Source organism: Macadamia integrifolia, chromosome 9 (assembly GCF_013358625.1).
Source record: "Macadamia integrifolia cultivar HAES 741 chromosome 9, SCU_Mint_v3, whole genome shotgun sequence".
Classification (NCBI taxonomy): Eukaryota; Viridiplantae; Streptophyta; class Magnoliopsida; order Proteales; family Proteaceae; genus Macadamia; species Macadamia integrifolia.
Window position 1 is genome coordinate 41,437,903 of NC_056565.1, and position 22,603 is coordinate 41,460,505.

Sequence of the window (22,603 nt, forward strand, 5' to 3'; positions counted from 1 at the left end):
AAAAAACGCTAGCAACGAGAATTGTCGGAACGACAACAGGTAGTTTCGTCGTTCCAGTTTCGTTCCAAAAAAAAAAATGCATTTTAACACAAAAACTAAAATTTTCATTTTGACACGAAACGTCCAAACGCATCCCTAATACCTCTTTTTCAGACTCTTCTTGTATTCTATTGGGTTTATAGATTGATTGTTTTGCTCTTGTATCTTTCAAAGGGAAAAAAATCTCTGAAAGTTGTTTCAAGGATCCAAAAGAGAGAGCACTTGAGTTCTTCTAATAATTAAAAAAGTGTATAGTGATGGCGGAGGAATCGGAACAAAAAATATAAACCATTATCTATAATTAATAAATAAATAAATAAACCAAATAATAAGAAAAAAATCAGTTAAAATCATTATGTTGATAGGCCACCTTCCCCGTGATTTGTACAGATTATGATTCCTTTCCTAGTCCACTGCTTGCTTGAGTATAAATTATAGGAGTTAAGGAAGAAAAAAGACTTGTCTTTGAGAAAAGGTCATTATATTGCATATTGGCCACATTTTTAAAGCAAAAGTTCCGCCCGGAGAAGTGACTAGGAAGAATTTTTCTCACCACCATTGATGTGACCATACAACGAAAACCTTCACCCACTATTGTTGTGGTCTATAATACCTCACCGACTTGTCAAAGGATACCTTTTATGAGTTCTGCCATTTCTTTGTGGAGTAGAAACGTGCAGGCCTCTCGGCTCTCCAATATGAACAAGAAAATAGAAAGGACGTACAATGATGGAGGCATGAACGTATGGACAAGACTTCCTCAATTGCCTACTCATCTGGTGGCTAATAGAAAAGACGTACAATGATGAGGTATGTCCGTATGGACAAGACTCCCTAACTGCCTACTCATCTGGTGGCTAGCTTGTTCCCATTAGCATTACTATTAGTTGGGTTCCAGGACGGGTTCCTCTCATATGGGAATGGTGCGGTCATTGTTGGTAAAGTATCTTTAGCACTTTTAGCACTGTTTGATAATGTTTTGTTTCTATTATTTTTATATTTTTTTATTTTTAAAAATAAAGAAACAATCTAAAAAACGTTTGATAAAGTTATTTTATTTCACTTATTTCTAGAAACATAAATCAAAATTTATGTCTATTTACAATTCTAGAAACGATTTTGACGAGTCATTTCTAGAAACGAATTTGAGAGAGAAAAAGAAAGTTGTTGTACCCGATAAATTTCTCAGCAATTTAAATCTAAAAAGAGGCAACTGAACCCTCTCTCCCTTTTAAGCATCCGATGATACTATTGGGTTTTTTATTGGTATTATTATATCTGTAAAAAATGTTTCAAGAAACAAGTTTATTAAACATCAAAAAATCCGTTTTTGTTTTCGAAAACGTGAAAATTAGAGTCGTTTCTGCTATTTTTAGCCATAGAAACAACAAAAAACATTATCAAACGGTGCCTTCGTCGTCAGTGAAATTCGATAGAATGCATTCATATCCAGTTCATCTAGTCCTTAGGCCCTTTTTGGTATCATTTTTTTTTTAACTTATTTTTTTTTTTTTAAATCATTAATGAAAACCATTTTTTATCAAAACCTAAAAATGGTTTTTTGTGAGAAATACTTTTGTATCCCTATATGCAAAATGGTTTTTGGAAAAATTGGTGAAGAGATGTTTCATTCACCCATCTTCCTTATAACTCTCTTTCTCCACTTTGGACTGAAGAAAAAGGGGTAAGGGGCTTAGATTTCTAATTACCAAGAAAATGACTACTTTACCCCTCCATTTTGGGACTTTAAACACATACTTATTAAAGTTCAACACAAAAATAATTGAAAACCAATTTTGGCCAAAACACATAAATGACTCTTGATCTCTTTTTCATTTGTGTTTTTTCAATTTTTTTTTAATAGAAAAAAAATCCCTTAAATGATACCAAATGCAATCAAACTATTTTTATGAACAAAAGAAAAAAATTTTGACATCAAAAGGGTTAGATGACGACGTTGATACACTTACCGAGTATTTGACTAGCTATATTTGTTGGCTGCCCCAGTGTTCCGAATACACATTCTGATGGTCCGCATTGTATTTGTTGAGAATACACACAAATACTCTCTCACCTGAGCGTTTCCAAAACACAAGTTGCCCCAATTAGAGAGGGGAGAGAGGGAATGGCTAAATCGTAGCCATCTCCCCTCCCGCTTCGCTTTTTATAATTTAGGTCGCCCACTGTTTGGAATGTGTCTTAGATTCTTAAGCCCGATATTGCTTTAATTAGTTAATCCCTTTAATGTTAAGTATCCTAGCTTAAGCTAGATTAGATGAGGAATATTTAAGGCCTCTTGAGGCCTTGGCTTTACTGCTATTGGGAGTTCGCTTTCAAATCGATTACTAATTAGTCTATAACACCCCTTAACACCAAGGAATCATTTCATCTATTAATTCAAACTTTTAAGTTGGATACTTTACATGGTAAGGTTTTCATCACATTCACGTTTTCAAACAAGTGGGAGAGTATTGGGAGTTAAGTCTCACATTGTCTATTAAATAACCTATAACCCCTTCATACAACTAGGAGTTCGTCATTTCACTTACTAAACATGTTGCTTAATTTTTATCTCTTAATACAATTAGAATACTCATCACGGAATAAACATGTTGGTTAGTTAAAAAAGCACATTATTAGTGCACTAATTCCCCCATCCCAACTCGCAACTTTTTTTTTTTTTAATGAAATCCCAACTCTCAACCATGAGGGTTGAAATTGGATCTTCTGCAGCTATGAGGATCCAACACCTGTCCAGTTGAGTGTCAACACCCAAATTCTATATCAAAGTCTATATCAAGAAAAGACAAAAGAAACAAGTGGGGAGTGGGGACTGCGGACCCAGGGTTTTTGTCGATCCTCGTGGATCACGATGATCAGTATTTATACATCAGCGTCATGGGAGCGTGCAAAAGCATAGTCCTTTCCATATTTTATTGCATTTTCAGTGTACAATCACATAAGAAAACTTGATAGGTCTTGACGGTTGACACCAATGGAGGTTGGGCATGTTTGTTCAAATCTAACAAAACCCTTCTCTTGCTCATCCCCACTCCCCTGGCCCTCCACCTAAACTGAATGATAAGGAGACCAAATCCTGTCACCTCTTCATTTAGCTTCTTGTGTCAAAGTAATATGTAGTTGGAAGTCCTGCTTATTACTTCTGTATTGTAAATTTTCCATCTCAAAAAACTAATCTGATTAGAAGAAAACTAGTTTCGGAACACTAGCTTATACTAATGGTGGTAGCTTCGGTTTGAAGAGTTCACGCCCAAGGGAAGAGGTTGTGGGATCGAACCCTATTGTATGCAAGTGTGTGGATCGATGTGTGTAGGAGTAGGTGGTCATTGGCACCCAGAAGGCTGGACCGCGGGGGGGGGGGGGTTTGATTCTTAACCAGATAGAGTGAATCCAGCTACTTTTTACTTTTGAGGATTATGAACATTCTTTGGCATTGAATTGAGGCGGGAAACTACTACTTTTGATTCTTAACCAGATAGAGTGAATCCAGCTACTTTTTACTTTTGAGGATTATGAACATTCTTTGGCATTGAATTGAGGGGGGAAACTACTACTTTTGATTCTTAACCAGATAGAGTGAATCCAACTACTTTTTACTTTTGAGAATTATGAACATTCTTTGGCATTGAATTGAGATTTGTGGTGGAAATGAAGCAAAATACTATCTTGGGTGGAGGGAACTCCCAAGTGTATAAGGGGCAGCCGTAGGCTAGTTAGTAGTCGATGTGGGACTAAACTCCCAACACTCCCCTCTAATACCATGTTCGCCACCGTTTCACCTAAAAACTCAAACTGTTAGGGAACTAAGGGAAGGGCAGCATCAATGTACATATTAGTAGTATCAGACTCATACCCTAGCATTGTGATTTTTTATCAAATAGATCACATTCAGGTTTTTCTACTTTACCTTTAAATGAAGAAAAGGAGAGGTGAGAAAACATTCTTTTAAGATTCCAAACTTAACTTGCAAGTGAAGAAAATGAGAAAGAAAACATGGCTTTCAGTCTTGTATGAGTGTTAACAATCCAAAACTTAATATTTCCCCCTGCCGATCAAGAGAAGAAGGCAAAAAAGAGAAACAGAGAAAGAAAGAGAAATTAGAACTTTGAAATGGGAAAACATGGGTGCAATGCTGATGGGTCTCTAAATGATTCAGACTTCACAGGACCTTTACCCATAATTGGCCTCTACATAACTGGAGCATCTCTGGTATGTTTCATTGCTATGTTTGTTGATACTTTCCATGGATTCCGCACTAGAATACCCTGGTTTCCTTGTAGGTTTTTCTCTCTCAACGCTACTTCTCTAACTCTTATATCAATAGCAACTAAGTTTCCTGTCGATCTAAACACTTCCATGCCAAGCCGTCAGGACCAGTTGTCCAAGCTTAGCGGCACTGTTCTGATTTGCGTAGCTATTGCTAACTTCATGCCCTCTTTAGGAACCATGAGCAATCCTGAACTTCTCTCAAATGTTGTGGCAGTTGGATTGCTTGTGATCACTGTTGTTGTCAATATCTGTATTCAAATGGGGACCGGAGTGATCTATGTGTTCTTGCCTGAACATGCCATTGTCATGTTCTTTATGCTGGTTCTCCTTGCACTTTTGGGTTTTTCTGCGTCAACTGTTCCAACCACTAGGGGGATACTGGATGAACAACATGATTTGAAATGGGGAAATTCTATTGGCATTAGACATGATGAGCCAAGTGGCTCCAATGAAGGGGCATTTGAGTACATGAAAAAAGTGGTGGAGGAATCTTGGATAATGGCTTATTCAAGTAGCCCTTTTCATGTCCTGAGAAGCTCAGAGACCTGCAATGGAGCAGAAGCTTTCTCACTCCTTAGTGCTCTGATCTTAGTGGAAGCTGTGGTTAGGTCATATCATTTGCCAGGTTCTATGCGTTTCTGTAGTGGAATATCTGATTATGGCTGGACAACTTGGTTGGTATTTGTTTCACAAGCTCTTGTTATAGCACTAGGAACTGTAAGCCCAGCTCTTAGATGGATAAATGCTGTCCAGTTGAAAATGGGAAGCAAAGGAGTCATGAGTGTGCTTGAGGATGAAAGGTATGGGTTTGAGAAGCTGGTTGACTGGAAAAGTTCCCCTGTACCTTTCCACATTCCATACAGATCAGGCCGAGTTATTGTTCATTCCTCAAAAACCCATATCCTGAATCTTGTAATTGGAACACAGAGGGCCTTCATTTTGGCAAGCAAGGTTATTGGCCTTGTTCCTCTATTGCTGGTCAGTTGGCCCAAAAAGTTCTTTATTTCATTGTTCCGTAGCAGTAAGAGATTGTCAACTGAGTTGGTGGCACATCCAATTCATTTGGATGTGGAAGAAGGAATCAACAAAAGAAAAGAAACAATGTGTGGTTCAGATGATGAGAACCAGCAATACAATTTGAATTATTTTGTGTTGCATCTTGATGGGGAACAAGATCTGGTCCAGTTGATCTTGAAAAGTGGTTTCAAAGATGTGCACAAGTGGATTACAAGTGGCTGGAAGAGTAGACCTGGGCACCTGATCAAGCTTTTGGAGGAGAAATCCACTGCTTCAGAAGGTTTCAATTGTGCTCTTGACTTCGATATCGATGAAGTGACCTCTATTTTCATTCAAAGGGAAGAAGATGATTGTTTCTACAACTGTAGCCGAGAAAGAGGAAATGTGGTTTCCAAGAAGCCTCCTAATTGTTGGGCTTTGCCTATAGTGACTCTCACCAGCATTGCCATTTCACTTCCCTACCCAGACCAACAAAGAATAAAGATGTTGTTAAAGGGTGTAAAACAAGGCTTGGAATTTGTCAATTTTGTGGAGAAAAATACAGGTCGCACTGGGCTGATGAATATAAGGAAAGCAGCAGCAAATGTATGGCTCAGCATTGATCTTTACAGATGTTGGCTCAACATAGATCTCAGCAAGATTGCCTTTGATCATGGTGTTCCTGTGACTCTTTCTGTAGAGGAGATAATCAAAAGATTTTCAAAAACTGCAGAGGAACAAGTCTTGAGATATAATGAAGAAATAATAAATAAGCTGCCCCATCAATGGTCTGCTAAGCTAGTGGCAGCCAACAGTTTGTACAGAACTTGCAAAACAATTTTGCTTGATCCTGAGAAGTATCGAACTGCAGAGAACTTGATTAACTGGTTGGAGAAAATAATTTCGGATTTAGTTGGTGATTGTCTAATCAACCTTCCTCATGCCATATTTAAAGAGTGTTCATTTGCTCGTACTGAAGATAGAGAAGACAGAGTTAGAAATGCTGCATATATGTTTGGTGCAGCACAACACCTTGAGCAAATTCTTAGACAATCAACTTGCACAAACAGCCAACTTTATGCTGAAGGTTGGATTTGCGGCAAGAATTTGACTACTGGTGAGTTTCTTCAACCATGGAGTATGAATGAATCTCTCAACTTTAAACCAAAAATCCCATTGTCACTGAATGGTTTCTGTACGGCTACTGAAGTATTGTTTGTACAAATAATAATCATGATGACAATGATGACTGACTATGGAAAAACTACATTTGATCTAACAGTTCAGAGAAGTATTCAGGATGGGAGACTACCTTAGATAAATTAAGTCTACTCGTGAAATAAGGGTTAGAGGTTTGATGATTCACCAACAGACAAAGACAAACAGAGCTCTTCTGCTAAAAAATCACAGATGAGTTCACAACCCAGAGTTTAAAAGATGGCTCAATCTCTTAATATGAATCCCAAAAGGAAAATGTTCCCAGATCTGGAAATCCCCCATAGATAAGTTAAAATAGAAATACAAAAACGTTTTTTTCTATCTTGCAAAAACACAAGAGTTTCAGTCATCTCCAGGATTCCTACTGAAGAACTGCTGCAGCTGTCATTAGGTGATGCCATTCGAATTCCCATTGTAGCATTTAACAGTTGAATATCTTCTATGGTTGCAGTGAATCAAAATTCTTCTTTTAAGTCCCCTGTGCATTGCATCCTCAAGGATTGTTCAAGATGAGGTGACGAGAATCCCTAAGCCATTTGAAAACTCAATTTCAAATTCTGAGGGCTCTTAGTGAATGAGAATCCAAAAATCACAGCAAAAACTTGGGGAGACAAGTGTTTGCTTCAATCAAAATGTTAAACAATCTAGAAAATTATTGAAATTGGATCAGAAGTCACAGTAAAATGGCAGCTATAGCTGTGTTAGTAATTCTATACATACTAAGCAATATCGATGTATTGGCCAAATGTTCCTAAAAATTATTAAGGTTAATCATAATTTTTCACTTGTATGCCCATGAAAATACAATTTTGAAGCGTTCAATCCTTCATTTAATTTTTTGTTTTAATTTAAGATGCTTCCACTATAGCGTGCGGAACTTAAAATCAATGTATTGACCAAATTATCCTTGAAAATTTCTAGGTACAATACAACCCTTGACACAAGAAACGATTGGTCCTGTGAGTAAGAGATACTTAATTTTCTCACCCATTAAATATAAAATAGGTAATAAATAATCTTCGTTGAGATATTTTTTTTGAGTTCAAGATTTTAGAATGTGCTTTAGTCTATGACTGATTGAGAGGTTTAAGTTCTACTACAATAAAGTGAATGAGCATTGACGCTTGGAACTTGAATTGAAATATTTTGTGTTTTGAGATAATATAATATTTTAATGCAATTTTCAGCATATCTGGATGATCAAATGGATCCAAATGGTTGTGTTTATTTGGTCAACTTAAGGCCAAGTTGCAGCTGTAAATATGAGCATCATTCACCATCAAACATTTAGTAGAGAATGATATAATTCTAACTAAAATGTCTCAACTTATGTCTTTACAGTAACATATTTGTGTTTCTTAATTTTATTTTATTTTTTTCCTATTAAAATTGTTTCTGAACTTTTACCCCATGGATGGCATGGAGATCTTGCTAGTCTATTGCAAGGGGAAGGAGAAGAAAAGGGAGAGTAATAGTGCAGAAGAAGCCGACTCCCATCACTGTTTTCTAAACATTTCAGTCATCCATCCTTGGAATAGGATGGCTAGAGTTGGAGAAATGAACCAAACCACCATCATTTTTATTCTTATACAAATTGCAATCTGTTCTAGGCTTAGAATATCATTTTCTATAGGAGAAAAGTTGTGTATGAAAAGACACCATATATCTCTTATAGAGGAAAGCTTCCACTAATATTCCATCTTAGCAATGCTTTCATATCACTATAATCAGAGAACCATTGCTAATGCACTTAAAACCCACATTTCACAATGGCAGCCTGAGCTTTTACCAACTATCACATGAACGAATTAGATGAGCAGCTTTATGCTTATGATGCATAAAAATAGAAGAAATACATGTCAAATCATTTGCCTGTAACAGGGAAAACTTCATTAAGGCTTACCCTACGCTAGCTTCCACTTGGTGCCTATGGTAGGATAAAATCAGTAGAGATTTACATAAGGCAATACTGAACCTAAACAATGACAAAATCACAAATTTGACTAGTTTTCTCAAGTAATTAACCTCTGCATACAACATAGAAAAATGGGGGGCTCACTCTCTCATCAAGCATGGGATGTGTTGTCATCATTCTCGTGAGAAGGTGCCAAAAACCACCTGTTTAGACGTTCTGATGCCTTTTCCACCTGCGAGCATAAGTTATTAGTCATCTACCAACTAAAAGAACCTAAAGAGTGCAGATACAGATTGAGAAACTAATGAACAGGGTCCAGAAATCAACCGCAACCTAAATGGTGTGAAAAATGCATATATTTAAATAAGAAATATGTGCAGACAGAGGATTGCATTCAGAGTATAGCAGTTGACTTAGTCAAGCTGAATATATAATTCACAAAGATTATATGCTAACATAGCTTTCATCACTGGATAGCATTTCATTGTGTATTCTTAGCTATTGAGAACAATAAATTGAGATACTGTATACAGCAAACACACCCCAAACTTCATCTTTCTATGACTTAACATGTACTGTGTTTGTACCTGATTGTCCCAATCAGTTCTCCAAGTGATCCAAAGAAGCACAAAAGTTTGCAATGCAACCCCACACATCATTCCAATCCATATGCCCTGGGACAAACAATGAACAAGTGAGTAAAAGAATAATACTTATTGTTATGGAAGTAACATGGAGAACCCTAGAAAGTCGATCATTACAATAGCATGATGGGATTGGTTTTTGAGACTCAATCACAGCCCGATTAACAATTGGATTAATATGGGAACGAAAGCCATATTATCTGACCTTTATAACTAGATAATAGTTTCTTACCCTAACATCAAGTTTTGCAACATAACCAAGCAAAAGTCCTATAGGAATCCCCACTACATAGTAGCAACCAAGGTTGACATATGCTACCACAGATTGCCACCCAGCACCAACAGCCACCCCTGTTCACAAATTTTATGAAAGAAGTGAATATATATCAGAGAAGCAGATAAAGCAAAATGGCTAATCTAATTATTATTCCTCAAAGGAAATTAAGTATCCAACATTCGTTTTCAATACCCAAATCAATTTGAATTATTGGCTGAAGAAATCATTTTCCAAGCAGTTTTCGGTTTTAATTCTGGACAGAGAGTGATCGTATTGATGAAAAAGGAAAGAATCTAGTAGTAAACTCCTCAAGTAGGATTAAAGTGGATAAGACCACCCACAGAAGTATGTCAAACAATAACAAAATAAAAGTAGGAAAAAGAACTCTGTATGGGAGCATGGCCTACGCCAGCGCTTCCAAGGATTAAAGTGGATAAGACCATTCACAGACGTATGTCAAACAATAACAAAATAAAAGTAGGGAAAAGAACTCTGTATGGGAGCATGGCCTATGCCAGCACTTCCATCAGTCTATCTCTCTGCCCCTTGTTTGGGAGAGTAAAGAGAGACATAGGGAGGGCTGGCATAGACTGAGAAGCACTTCCCATAAAAGTATGATATAAGCAGGTCACATGCTACATAATTTGATGAAAGTATAGGCTTTGGGTATTGTTGGTTCTTCAGGGGCTAATCTGTTGTGTCAGTAGATTGATGACACAAACCATCAATTGGATACTAGATGGAGGAATATCATAAGGCATGGTCTGTCCAAGTAACAGAAATTTTCCATTGTTAGCAATATGACAAAGTGAGGCTTGCCTGTGAGTACTGGCTGAACACTATTGAGCAAGACTGACAAAGCAAGTAAAGTGGATAGGCTCGATACAGCTGTGGCCACCTCTGTGCTGCTTGTAAATGCATAGGATAAGACATGACCAAATACCAAAAACAGAACCGAAAATAGCACACCAAGAGACAATGAAGTACTTAAGTTGACTATAACAGCAAATTTTGCAGCTTTTCCATCCCCACTCCCTAATTCATTTGCAACACGAACACTGCAATAACAAAAAGTACATGCATAAAAAATACTTTTAAAATAGAGAAAGGACCTAAGAGGAAATATATAGATGATCAGTCATTAAAGCCATACCAAGCTCCAGTTAAGAAACCAAGGGGTATCATGAACTCCCAAGCAACGACATTGAGGCTGCAAGTTCATATTTATTTGAAAGTATCTAAGTTAATCAGAGATTTTAGAGAAGAAAGAAAAATAAGAAGTGTGAAAACAATATTAAAAGAGAAGACAAGGCTAGTCAATCTTACCAGATAGAGAAGGCAGCTACGGCAATAGTAGCATTTTTCATGTAGCCCGCCAATAAGACTAGCACTGCATTGTACCATAACTCTAAGCTGTCAGGGAAGAGAAAAAATTATACAGAATCAACAATGTTTCCAAAAAAGAAACTCTTGCATGGAACCATGTACAGTAGCTTAAAAAACCTACAAATTTTATTTGGCTCCTAAATTAACATCTAAGATGAAAGACATAATGGTTGGATTCAATTACTCTTCAAAATATAAAGTTTTTCTATATATAACTACAATTAAATATAGCAGAAAGGACCTTCACAGTTACATCGAACAAAATTTGTAATGAATTTTTTTTTCTTTTTGCCAAAATTATATTAACCCCCCATGTTTCTAAAGATTGCATCCTATGATTGGCAAGAAAATATCTGTCCAGTTGGCATGCTAAGAAATTGTCACCCAAAATGCTTCTATATTTTTTTCTTTCTTTTTGCCAGAAGGGATGTAACCCACTCTATCATTCGAAGAGTAAGAGGTATGTCACCCCTCCCCCCCCCTTGATAAGCAAGAGGTATGTGACTTTTTTAAAATCCATTCACCATGTTTACTAGTCCTACTGTGAATGGATATCAAATCAGACAGCATTGCTCTAACGGTAGGGCTCTGATTTAAATGATTATAGATTATAATAGTTGTTGTTGCAATATTAACCTTGTAACCAAAACCAGAAACCAGAAAAGAGAAGAAGACGAGAAGAGGAAGAAGAATGAGAGAAGAAGATGAAGCCGATAGCAGTCCAAAACAGAGCAGCCTGCGATCAGTCCAGAATAATCCTGATCGTAGGTTATTATGTTATATTTACAGCATAAAATAATAAACCCAAAATACAAGACGGCCCCTTACATAAGGATAAAACCCTAAAAGCCAAGTAGGAACCCAATAGGACCAAAAGGCCCCTATCGGGTCCTGAGATTAGCGCTAATCCCTAGCTTCAATCTCAACACTCCCCCTTAAGCTGGAGCATACACATCACCCATATTCAGCTTGGTATAACCATTGCGAAAAGTGGGGGCAAACAAAGACTTAGTGAACATGTCAGCTAACTAATCCGATGAAGGAACAAACGGAGTCTCAATCAGCCTCTTCAGAACAGCATCACAAGCAAAATGGCAGTCCACTTCTATGTGTTTGGTCCTCTCATGAAAGACCGGATTACTAACAAAACCGTAGCTTGGTTGTCACAATACATTTTCATAGGCTTGGTCATTGGAAATCCCAGCTCCAAAAGTAACAACCACAGCCACATCAACTCAGCAGTGGTAAGAGCCATGGCTCTGTACTCAGCTTCTGCACTGGACCGGGCAATTGTAGTCTACTTCTTGTTGCGCCACGTAACAAGAATACCTCCAACAAATGTGCAGTATCCAGTAGTAGATCACCGATCACTAGCAAAGCCAACCCAATCAGCATCAGAATACCCCACTAGGTCCATCTGCCGATTAGGACGGTAAATCAACCCTTTTCCCGGGGCACCTTTGAGATAGCGAAAAACACGAACAGCAGCATCCCAATGTGCTTTCTAAGGAGACTGCATGAACTGACTGAGAACTCCAACGGTATAGGAAATATCAGGACTAGTCACTGTGAGGTAAATCAACTTGCCAATCAAGCTCCTATACTGATGCACATCCTAGAGGGGTTCACCATCATCCACACCAAACTTTTGGTGAGGATCCATAGAAATATCAACAGGTCTGGATGCAAGCATCCCAGTATCATATAGAAGATCCACCACATACTTCCTTTGAGACAAACTGATTCCTTTCTTGCAACGGATTACCACTATCCCAAGGAAATAATGAAGTTGACCTAGATCCATTGTCTGAAAATGGTGCTGGAGATGATCTTTTACTTCAGAAATTCCTGCCTCATCATTACCAGTCAGAATAATGTCATCAACATATACAACCAAAACAACCAGCTTATCATCTCTGCGACGAACAAACACAAAATGATCAGAATAACACTGAGAAAAACCACAAGTAACTATGGTAGCACTGAACTTGTCAAACCATGCCCGAGGAGATTCTTTCAGCCCATATATAGCCTTATGTAAACGACACACACGACCTGCACTCTCCCCCTAAGCAACATACCCCGGAGGTTGCTCCATATACACCTCTTCTTGTAGATCACCATACAAGAAGGCATTCTTGATGTCCAACTGAAATAAGGGCTAATCAAAATTGACAGCAAGAGAAATAAGAAGACTAGCAGAATTCAGTCTAGCAACCGAGAGAGAAGGTCTCAAAGTAATCAACACCATATGTCTGAGTATACCCCTTAGCAACCAGATGAGCCTTCAACCTCTCAACAGAGCCATCAGAATGATACTTAACAGTGTACACCCAGCGACACTTCACCAAATCCTTACCAGGAGGTAAATCTACCAGACTCCAGGTACCACGACTCAAAAAAGCATCCATTTCTACATCCATGGCAGCCTTCCATCTAGGGATACGGAGGGCCTCAGTATGGGTACGAGGAATAAGGTTAGTGGAAAGAGATAGGGCAAGACCATGGATAGGAGAGGGAAGATGAGATAAAGACACAAATTTATCAATAGGGTACATAACCATAAATTTGTGAGTGTAAGAACGAGTACCTTTCCTGTGCGCAATTGGTAAGTCATCAGACGGAGGAAGAAGAGGAGCTTCACCAAAGGAAGCCGGCAGTGGAAGGAGTGACGCATCTGGGGTAATTATTACCTCGCCACTTAGCTGTCCAATCTTATTCCCGCACTGATAAACCTGTAGAGGAGGGGAGTCACTGGCACTAGGAGCATCAGGGAAGGGTATAAGGGAGGGTATGGGTGGAGGAGATGGAGAAGACCACTCTACACTAGACGAGGGCACTGGAGGATGGTAGAATGAAGTACCTTCAAAGAAGGTCACATCAGCACTGACAAAGTTCCTATGTGTAGTAAGGTCATAACACTTATACCCCTTCTACGTACGAGAATAGCCCAAAAAATACATTTAGTAGACCTAGGAGACAACTTATCAACTTGCATGTGCAAATTATGAACAAAGCACACACACCCAAAAACCCGAGGAGGAATAGGAAAACTCGGTAAACTAGGGAACATAATAGAGAAGGGAGATTTGTCGGATAGAACAAAAGATGGCATGCGATTAATCAAATGATATGCAGTTAAGACACCATCACACCAAAAATTCTTAGGAACATGCATATGCAACATCATGGCTCAGGCAACCTCAAGGAGGTGCCGATTTTTGCGCTTTACTACTCCATTTTGCTGTGGAGTATAGGCACAACTGGTTTGGTGGATCATCCCATGAGTATCACAAAAATCAGAAATATCAGTTTGAACATATTCTAAAGCATTATCAGAACGAAAGATTTTAATAGAAATGCCAAACTAAGTCTTTATTTCATTATGGAATTTTGTAAATACATGTAAAAATTCAAACCTGTCCTTTAACATGTAAAGCCATGTAAGGCGAGAATAATCATCCACAAAAGTCACAAAATACCGAAACTCAAATCTATTACTGACTCTGCAAGGACCCTATACATAAGAGTGGACTAAAGAAAATAAAGACGGACTACGAGACACAAAGCAAGATGGGAATGACACACGATGATGTTTTCCCAACTCACAAGCCTCACACTCTAAACTAGGAGTAGACTTAAAACTAGGAAATAAAAGTTGTAACCTGTAAAGCGAAAAATGACCTAAACGACAATGCCATTGGAAAGGAGTGATGTCCCCAATAGCCGTAGCAGCAGTAGAAGAAGTAGGACAGCCGCTGTTGAGGTAATGTAATCCATTCTTTTCATGCCCTCCACCAATCATCTTCCTCGCGTGAAGATCCTGAAAGACACAGTAAGAATGAAAGAATGTTACTGAGAAATTTAACGAACTAGTTAATTAACTCACAGAGAGAAAACTTAATGGAAATTGAGGAACATGTAAGACAGAGGATAAGTATATGGATGGTAGGTGAGATAGAACCATGACCTAGAACTGGTGTTGAAGCACCATTAGCAAGGATCACAGAGTTAGAACTGGAACTAGTAGAAAAGTCCTTAAAAAGTGATGACTTACCGGTCATATGGGCAGAAGCACCTGAATCAATGATCTAGGGGGTAGATGTAGCAGTAAAAAGGGCTAAGGTACCTATGTGGGCTAGGGTAGCAGCGGATGTGGACGCACCAGTAGATGTATTAGCAAATGCCTCAAGAGTGTGCAAGCGCCGAAGCAATTGGTTGATGTCATCGCGCAGACCAGTAGCTGAATCTCCTGAAGAAGGTGTTGGTTTAGTGTCAGTGGGAGCCATTGTGTCTGTACCCTCATCTGACACTGCATGGTTAGCTAACTGTGTTGCCCACTCTGGTTTGCCATGCTTTGCCCAATAAGTCTCCACAGTATGGTTGGGCTTTCTGCAAAATGTACACTGACGAGCAGTACAGTCAGTGGACTGTCCACCAGATCCACGACCAGCCGACCCAAGACCTCCCCCACAACCGCGACCACGTCCACGGTTGGCATGAAGGCAGAATTGTCTTTGGAAGACTGGTCAGATTTTGTAGAAGAGGTAATTTGCTACAGTCGTGAGTAGGTATCATTCAAAATAGGCACAGTATCCCTTTCCAATAAGTGACCCTTCACTACCTTCAAGTCATTGTTCAGACCAGCCAAGAACTTGGAGACGAAGAACTCGTTATGCTGAGCCTTCAATTTATCAATGTCAGTGGTCAAGGGTTGGAAGACATTGAGTTCTTCAATCATACCCCTGAAAGTATTGTAATATTCTGCAAGTGGCTAGTCTGACTGGCAAAACGAAAACAGTTTTTCATAGATATCATAGATACGAGTCATATTCTTCTCCTGAGAGTAGGTCTCCTTCAAGTCATTCCACACTCCCTTTGCAATAGAATGAAACATAACATTAGCAGCGACATTTGGTTCCATACTGTTCCATAACCATATGAGGATTAAAGCAAAAACCAGAAAAGAGAAGAAGAAGAGAAGAGGAAGGAGAATGAGAGAAGAAGATGAAGCCGATAGCAGTCCAAAATAGAGCAGCCTGCGATCAGTCCAAAATAATCCTGATCACAGGTTATTATGTTATATTTATAGCATAAAACAATAAATCCAAAATACAAGACTGCACCTTACATAAGGATAAAACCCTAAAAGCCAAGTAAAAACCCGATAGGACCAAAAGGCCCCTATTGGGTCCTAGGATTAGCGCTAATCTCAACAATTGTCATAGTGAAACAGCAATGCTAAGTGGTTGGAGGGTGCATAGGCACAAACACCTAGGGGTGTCAAAAGGTCCGTTTTTGTCTAGTTTTGGTTGGTCCAAATCCGTTTTTGGCATGCACAGGCCCCAACCGAAGCAAATATAAGATTTGTTTTTGGTCCGGTTCGATTTCAGGGTTTATCGAGTTGGCTTAACATGCTCTTCGGTCCATTATCAGGTTTGTACCATTCATTTTGGTTTTGCATATATAAATAATGGGATAATGTTCTCTGTACGGAGCAAAGAGTACACTAGCGCCTCCCTATGTCTATCTCTCTTCTTTCCCCTATGAATGATATATCTGCCCCTGTTGTGGGAGGAAAGATAGACCCAGGGAGCTCTAGTGTACACTAAGCTCCCTGACAGATAACTCAATCCCATAAATAATAATAGGAAACAAACAAGTTTCTCCTGGTTCTTTCGTTTCGAATTTTAACCGGTTTTCAAAAACCCAATCTGAAACAACCCACTAAGTGTACAGTGTTCTGACCTGGCATACAATGTTCCAGGTGATGCAGATTAATCACCAAAATAGACTTGTTTTATTAGAAATAAGCCTAGGATTGGGTTCCATGCATGTTGGGCCCTTGATCCCATGTGTTTTGATTGTAATAGACCACTTTTATGGGTCTAAAAGAGGGGCTCTAAGGCTGAGTACGGGATTACTAGTTAGTCTCCTTTTTCATTAGTTTCCTTTTTAGTTGGGCATTGGTGGGTTATTTAGTTTATTATTTAGTTTCTAAATCCAGTTTATTTAGTTTCTAATTTCAGTACTTTTAATTCCTAGTTTCTATTTCCAGTTTTAGTAACTAGAGGACCTTCTATTTTGTAAGTTTCTATTTCAGTTTTTGGAAACTAAAGTTAGTTTCTATTTTATGTAACCCCCATCATTATTATAAATAATATGAGGCTCCTAAGCAGAAAACGATTTTATGAATGAAAAAAGCTATGTTGCTCTTTGCTCTTATGAGTGTGCTTTGTGTGTGATCAAAGTGATGGACTGGTGTTTGATCCGGTGATTCTTTGCAGCGTGAAGTCCAAGGGGTCTCTTCAAGTTTTATTCTTCTTATTTTCAAGGTTAGAAGTTTCTTTTACAAGGTTTTACAGACCAAGTACAGATCTGATCCTATTTCTATTTTCTGGTTGTTAGAAACTCAGATTCTCTCCCACCAACCCTCTACTGATCTGGACTTCTAGCCACCTGATGGCCTTACTATTCTGGTCGAGTGTTAGGCCTAAGGAGAGGATGATTCCATCCTAATTTGGCCTCAATCAGACCATGGATTTTGTTGCTAAGGAAGTTCTCTTATTCTGGCCGATTCTGATTAGTCAAGTTTCTGCCCAGAATTGAAAGGGTTTATTTCAGTTTCTGTTGGTTCTTAAACCTGTGTTTCCGATCATTCTGTTGATCTGAACATAATTGAAGTCTTATCAGTTCCTGGTTTAGTCCTAAAGGTTTACTGTTGGTTTGATCTCTGTTAGTATTGCCTCTTGAGATCGATAACCTGCTGGACTGTTATTTGTTATTCTGATTTCCTGTTATGTTGTTGGGACTGGTTTTGGTTGTTCCTTTGATTAAAAGTTCCTGCAGTTGAGACTTGGGTAGACTCCCTACCGTAGTCTACATTACCAGGGCATTCTAGCAATCTAATTCCTCCCGTGGATATCCCTAGGTGAGTTCTAATGTTCTTCTTTGTTCTTAGTTAATTCCTACCACTGTTATAAGTTCCTTCATATTCTGCCAGTATTTCCAGCACTATTATATCTGCTATCTCCCGAGTAGTTCTTCTTGGAGATCAAATCTGAGATTTAAATCTGAGTTTGGTATGGAGTTGAAACAATTATTGGGGTTGCTTGCTTGGGTGAATAACCTGACATCACAGCAACTTAGTTTAAACTAACAGATTCTAATAATCTGTCCATCAGTTTGGGCGATATTAAGCTATGGGGAAAAAACCCTGCCAGTCTGGCAAAGGAAAAGCCCAGACTGGTGCAGGCGCAAAAAGACTGCGCTGCCACGTCAGTTTCTCTACTTACTATTCAGCTATTTTTTGTGACTTAATTTCTGTCCACGTCCGTTTCTCATCTTCCAACCATCAACTTCTTTTGTTATTTTTACCACTTAAGCAACCCCATAGGTTCTATAGATGTATTAATTCCACCTTCATCAGGTTCATCGTTTTAGAGTTCTATTCATTCAAAGTTTCATCTGTGTTTTGGATTACTGTGATTCTGATTTATTTAGGTTTGTTAGTGTTGATTTGTTTCAGCCTACAACACCTCATTCATTACTTCTTGTTCCTTCTGCCGCTCCAACCTTTCCAATAGTAGTGCTAGCTGCTACTACTTCTCACCATTTTTATAATTATTTTTCCCTTCTCTCTAGTGTTTTTTCCTTCCTTTCTTTTGCCCCCCTTTCCCCATTTTTCTCCTTCTTTTCTCTTATTTTTATCTCATTAGGATTGCATAGGTGGGATGTGAGCATTGGTTTTATGGAAGAAAATAAAATTTCAAAACAGATAATGAATGGAATTTAAATGTAGAAAGAAATGAAAGGGTGAAACTATACTTACCAAAGCATCATGCCAGAGGATACAGAGAGTTTGAAGAGTGGCCAAAGGTCAGCAAATGCATGCTTAGAAAATCCTCTCCATGTTTCAGGGCACCAACCACCAAAGACATAAATGAATTCCCCAATGACCATTGACCATGTGGAGATGATCATTGCACCCATGGCACCGGGTATTCCCAGGTTCAATTTATAGACAAAGAGCCAAGATAAGGTCAAGTGAACCACAAATGATGCACAGGATAACCATCCAATAATCATGTTCTTTCGTTGGGCTTGTAAGTACATTTGCATTGTAAATGAAAATACAAAATAGTACATAATGGGTATAAACCAAATGCTAATATTTCCTGCGACTGCTGATAACTCTTCTTCCTGGCCTATAAGCCTTAAAATGGGTGATGTGAAGATAAAGAAAGGGAGCAAAATGGCTGAACTAGCAAGAAGAACAAGCCATGACCGTTGTAAATAGATGCCCATCATGTGGTAATGTTGTGCTCCAAATGCTTGACCACATAATGTTTCTAAAGCATTTGCCATTCCTAACTGCAAAAGATTAAAAGCGATCACTGTATTAGTTATAAAGGGACATGTGGATAAATGTTGGAACGACCATGCCACTGAAACAATAGCAAAGAGACTAGAAGCATACCAATATTCCATTTGCAAAGCGGACGAGAAGGATTTGGATAAGCGCATATGCAGCAAGCTCATTTTCACCAATATGTCCCATAAATGACTGTGTAGTCACTAATATTCCGAATGATGTTAATCTTGTGATTATAGCAGGAGATGCAATGCTCCATAGCTTCTTTGATTCAATCCAAACTCTTCTTTTCAAGTCCATTACACATTCCTTCCCGGGCACAAGAAGCTTATCTTCCATTGTATTATCCATATTTCACTGTGGTTGTTTTCACTGAGCACCAGATACATTCATGAACAAACAACGAAGAGATAGATTTGTAAGTAATTGAAAATACCATAATCCTGAAGGGGTTTTTATTCTGGGATCACAGATTTAAAGCTAGAATGCAGTAACCTAAATGAGATCAGTCCCAATAGGGAACCTAAATGAGGATGGTACTCTACATAAATGAAATACAGTGAATAGTACTAGAATCTGAGAAGTCTTATCTAATGTGAGAATACTGAAATCCTCTTGGATGTGTACATAGAGTGAAAGGCACAACAGGAGTCATGTAGCCACCCCAAGTAGTTAATAAGGTTTACAAAGTTTCCATGGGGTGCATCTTAGATTTTGCAAATGTGGTGGCATGTAATAACAGCAGCTGAAATAGAATGAAAATTTTTAACAATTAATAGTGCAATCAAATGGATATACATACATATGCATTGAGAGTCCCCATTAGCGGAAATAATACAAGTAAATATTCATGGTAATAAACCAGTTTTGACTTTGATCACTTGATGCATATAGAATATTAGGGAATGGAAGCCCTTAATGTGTTGGGAAGAGATACGGAAAAATCTTTCGACTTGTGTGAGTCAAAAAAGCAAATAGAAACAAAAACAGAAATGGAACATGCAAACACAATCCAATCAAACACCATATTAAATGTGAAAAACCCTATAAAGTGAAAGGGAAAACCACAAGGCAACTCCGAAAGCAATCCACTAAAATCAAATAAGGATTACAATGTTCCACTTCTCAAGTTTATGCCAAAACTTAAGATTCACAACAACATTGAAAAAGAACAATAAGCACTTGAAGACTTTTCAAGGTTACCTCACATATCAACAAGATGTTACCAAATCATATCTAAAAGCCACCAATGATTTCTCCCAAAACTTGGAGGACCCAACCAACAAGCTCCAACTTCAGTTGCACGGTCTGAACAAGAGCATGAGGTATAGCATAAACGGCCTCAAGAATGAACCAAAAAGAAAAAGTAAACTTCATGTAGAAATTTTGCACTTCTTATACTCCGATAGCTTCAAGAAAACTTTCTTCTTATTTTCTCAAGCAAGCTAAACTATTCCTCTCAATCTCTAACCTTGTCACTTTCTCTCTCCGTTAAGAAAACCCAAACCCACTACACACTTCCCAAAGTAACTCTTTGGATGACTACAAAGACCATTAATAGTTTAATACTAAGGTAGTAGATGCCAATTCATTGACACTTCACATAGGCTTGGACCCAACTTGGCTCAACCACTCAAAAAAACTCCACGAACATGTTTACAAAACCTGAACTAAAGGAAAGTGGATTTAACCAACCCCCCCCCCCCACAAAAAAGGATCAATGTTAGAATTTCCAATCTCTTTAAACCAGCAGACCACAGAAACAACAAATGGGTTCATGAAAATGTTCAAAAATATCAAGATAAGAAAGAGAAAAGAACGAACTCGGAAAGCAATCATTCTGAGACATAAATACAAATGCGAAATTTTAACAGAATAGGTTATCGAGCATATATGATGTAACAATTCTCATAGGCATTCAATCTGTTGAAAATAATAGGAAAGCATAATAACATCGATAAACCATAAGGTCGGAAAGGGCTTCCCAAGCCAAATCTTGATAATTGAACCGCTCGATTCGTAGAGTCGCGCTAGGGAAAGCTTCTTCTCCCCCAAACCCTTCTTCTGAAAATTCTGACTTCCTCTACGTGATTCGAGTGAGACTCCCATGAGGCTTCGCTTTGTGATAAACTAAGATAGAAATTTCGTTTATCAAAGAAAGAGACGATGACGGAAAAAAAACCGTGGGAAGAACCTCAGGGAAGCAAGAAGCAAGAAGGAAGCGCGAACATGGTAGTTGGTATCGATTTCAGATCCTAGAACGGGACAATTTTAATTGTCACTATGGTTGGTGACATCCATCAACATATCTCAATCCACCGACGGCCTGCAACTTGTAAGGCAATTTTAAGCCCATCATCATTGAGCCCACAGGAACCTGCCAAGGCTAGCCCAATTATTAAGTGGGCAATACTAAAATCCTACAACTGCAAGTAACCGAGATGTTGTTGTATCAAATCCAACCTGGCCAAAATATCGCAAATGGATCCTTCTCTTTTGCTTTTACATATATATCTCTTCATCCTTTAAATGATAGAAAGTGAAACAAGTGTTGGAACCTAACACATATATTCAGTTGAACTCTCCTCGAAATATCCATGCCATTAAAGACCAGATAGGGACTGAATGCATATCCCTACTTAACTACTTTTTGGGCATGCAAATGTGACCTCCTGATGTAGGTATATGCCAGTGAGAGCAGTCAATTGGGAGGGCACACGTGAGAATCTTCAATGCTATGTAACGTGGTCTTGTCGCACCTATTATATCGTAGCGCAGGTACATGCCATGAGGTCGCGTTCTTTTTTTCTGACTTTTTAAAATCATTTTATATCCTCCAATATTAACACTTATCTTATTCATCAATTATCTCTCAGAAAGAGAAGGATAAATTTTTTATCTCGAAGGTTCACTACCGTCCCACCCTCGCATATGAAGTCTCATGTTCAAGGGATTCCCCCCACCCTGGCTTAAAGAAAATTTAGTTAAAAATAAATAAAGGTGAAGGTTCTACACGCCGTCAATGTGCAATTTCAAGACTTCTAATATTTAAAAAAAATAAATAAAGGGGTATATAAGACATTTTATGGGTTTATTATACTACCCTTAAAATCAATGTTAGGATTCAGGACAGTAGGACACATTGATACATACATCAGGACTTACACAATTGCATGATTTTGTCTTATTATTTCTATCTTTTTCTTCGCACCTGTCATCGTTTTTTTTTTTTTTGGCTGTGTTTGGTTGCAAGGGAAATGGGAAAGGGAAGGGAAGTGAAGTGAAGTGAAGTGAAGTGAAGTGAAGTGAAGCGATTTTTTTTTCCTTTTGAGTCATTTGGTTGCAACATAAGTGAAGTGAAATTAATTTACCATAGTTGTTTGGCTGGATGTAAAATTGATGTAAAATTTTAAAAAACTAAAAATCCAATCAAATTCCTCATAAGAGATTTTTTTTTTTTTTTT

The 22,603-nt window shown here is 38.2% G+C and overlaps 2 protein-coding genes across 5 annotated transcripts in view; one reads left to right on the forward strand and one right to left on the reverse strand.

Moving 5' to 3' along the window:
• The first annotated feature begins 4,050 nt into the window (after window positions 1-4,050).
• On the forward strand, window positions 4,051-6,652 carry LOC122088281. Its single transcript, XM_042657481.1, has one exon. It carries the CDS (start codon window positions 4,171-4,173, stop codon window positions 6,640-6,642), a length of 2,472 nt encoding a protein of 823 aa, XP_042513415.1. The 5' UTR covers window positions 4,051-4,170; the 3' UTR covers window positions 6,643-6,652.
• The window catches only part of LOC122088282 (protein DETOXIFICATION 20-like), a 17,259-nt gene continuing 1,279 nt past the window's right edge, over window positions 6,624-22,603 (reverse strand). The window contains exons 2-10 of one of the 4 annotated variants that reach the window (XM_042657485.1): window positions 19,245-21,516; window positions 18,597-19,138; window positions 10,706-10,792; window positions 10,533-10,589; window positions 10,199-10,437; window positions 9,335-9,453; window positions 9,046-9,132; window positions 8,603-8,690; window positions 6,624-7,070 (exon numbers count right to left, since the gene is read on the reverse strand). In XM_042657485.1, the coding sequence (XP_042513419.1) occupies window positions 8,610-8,690; window positions 9,046-9,132; window positions 9,335-9,453; window positions 10,199-10,437; window positions 10,533-10,589; window positions 10,706-10,792; window positions 18,597-19,138; window positions 19,245-19,490 (1,458 nt within the window). In that variant the 5' untranslated portion in view covers window positions 19,491-21,516 and the 3' untranslated portion in view covers window positions 6,624-7,070; window positions 8,603-8,609. Of the gene's footprint in view, window positions 7,071-8,343; window positions 8,691-9,045; window positions 9,133-9,334; window positions 9,454-10,198; window positions 10,438-10,532; window positions 10,590-10,705; window positions 10,793-18,596; window positions 19,139-19,244; window positions 21,517-22,603 lie in introns of those variants that run through there. The other 3 variants (XM_042657484.1, XM_042657483.1, XM_042657482.1) reach the window with 3 other exon arrangements.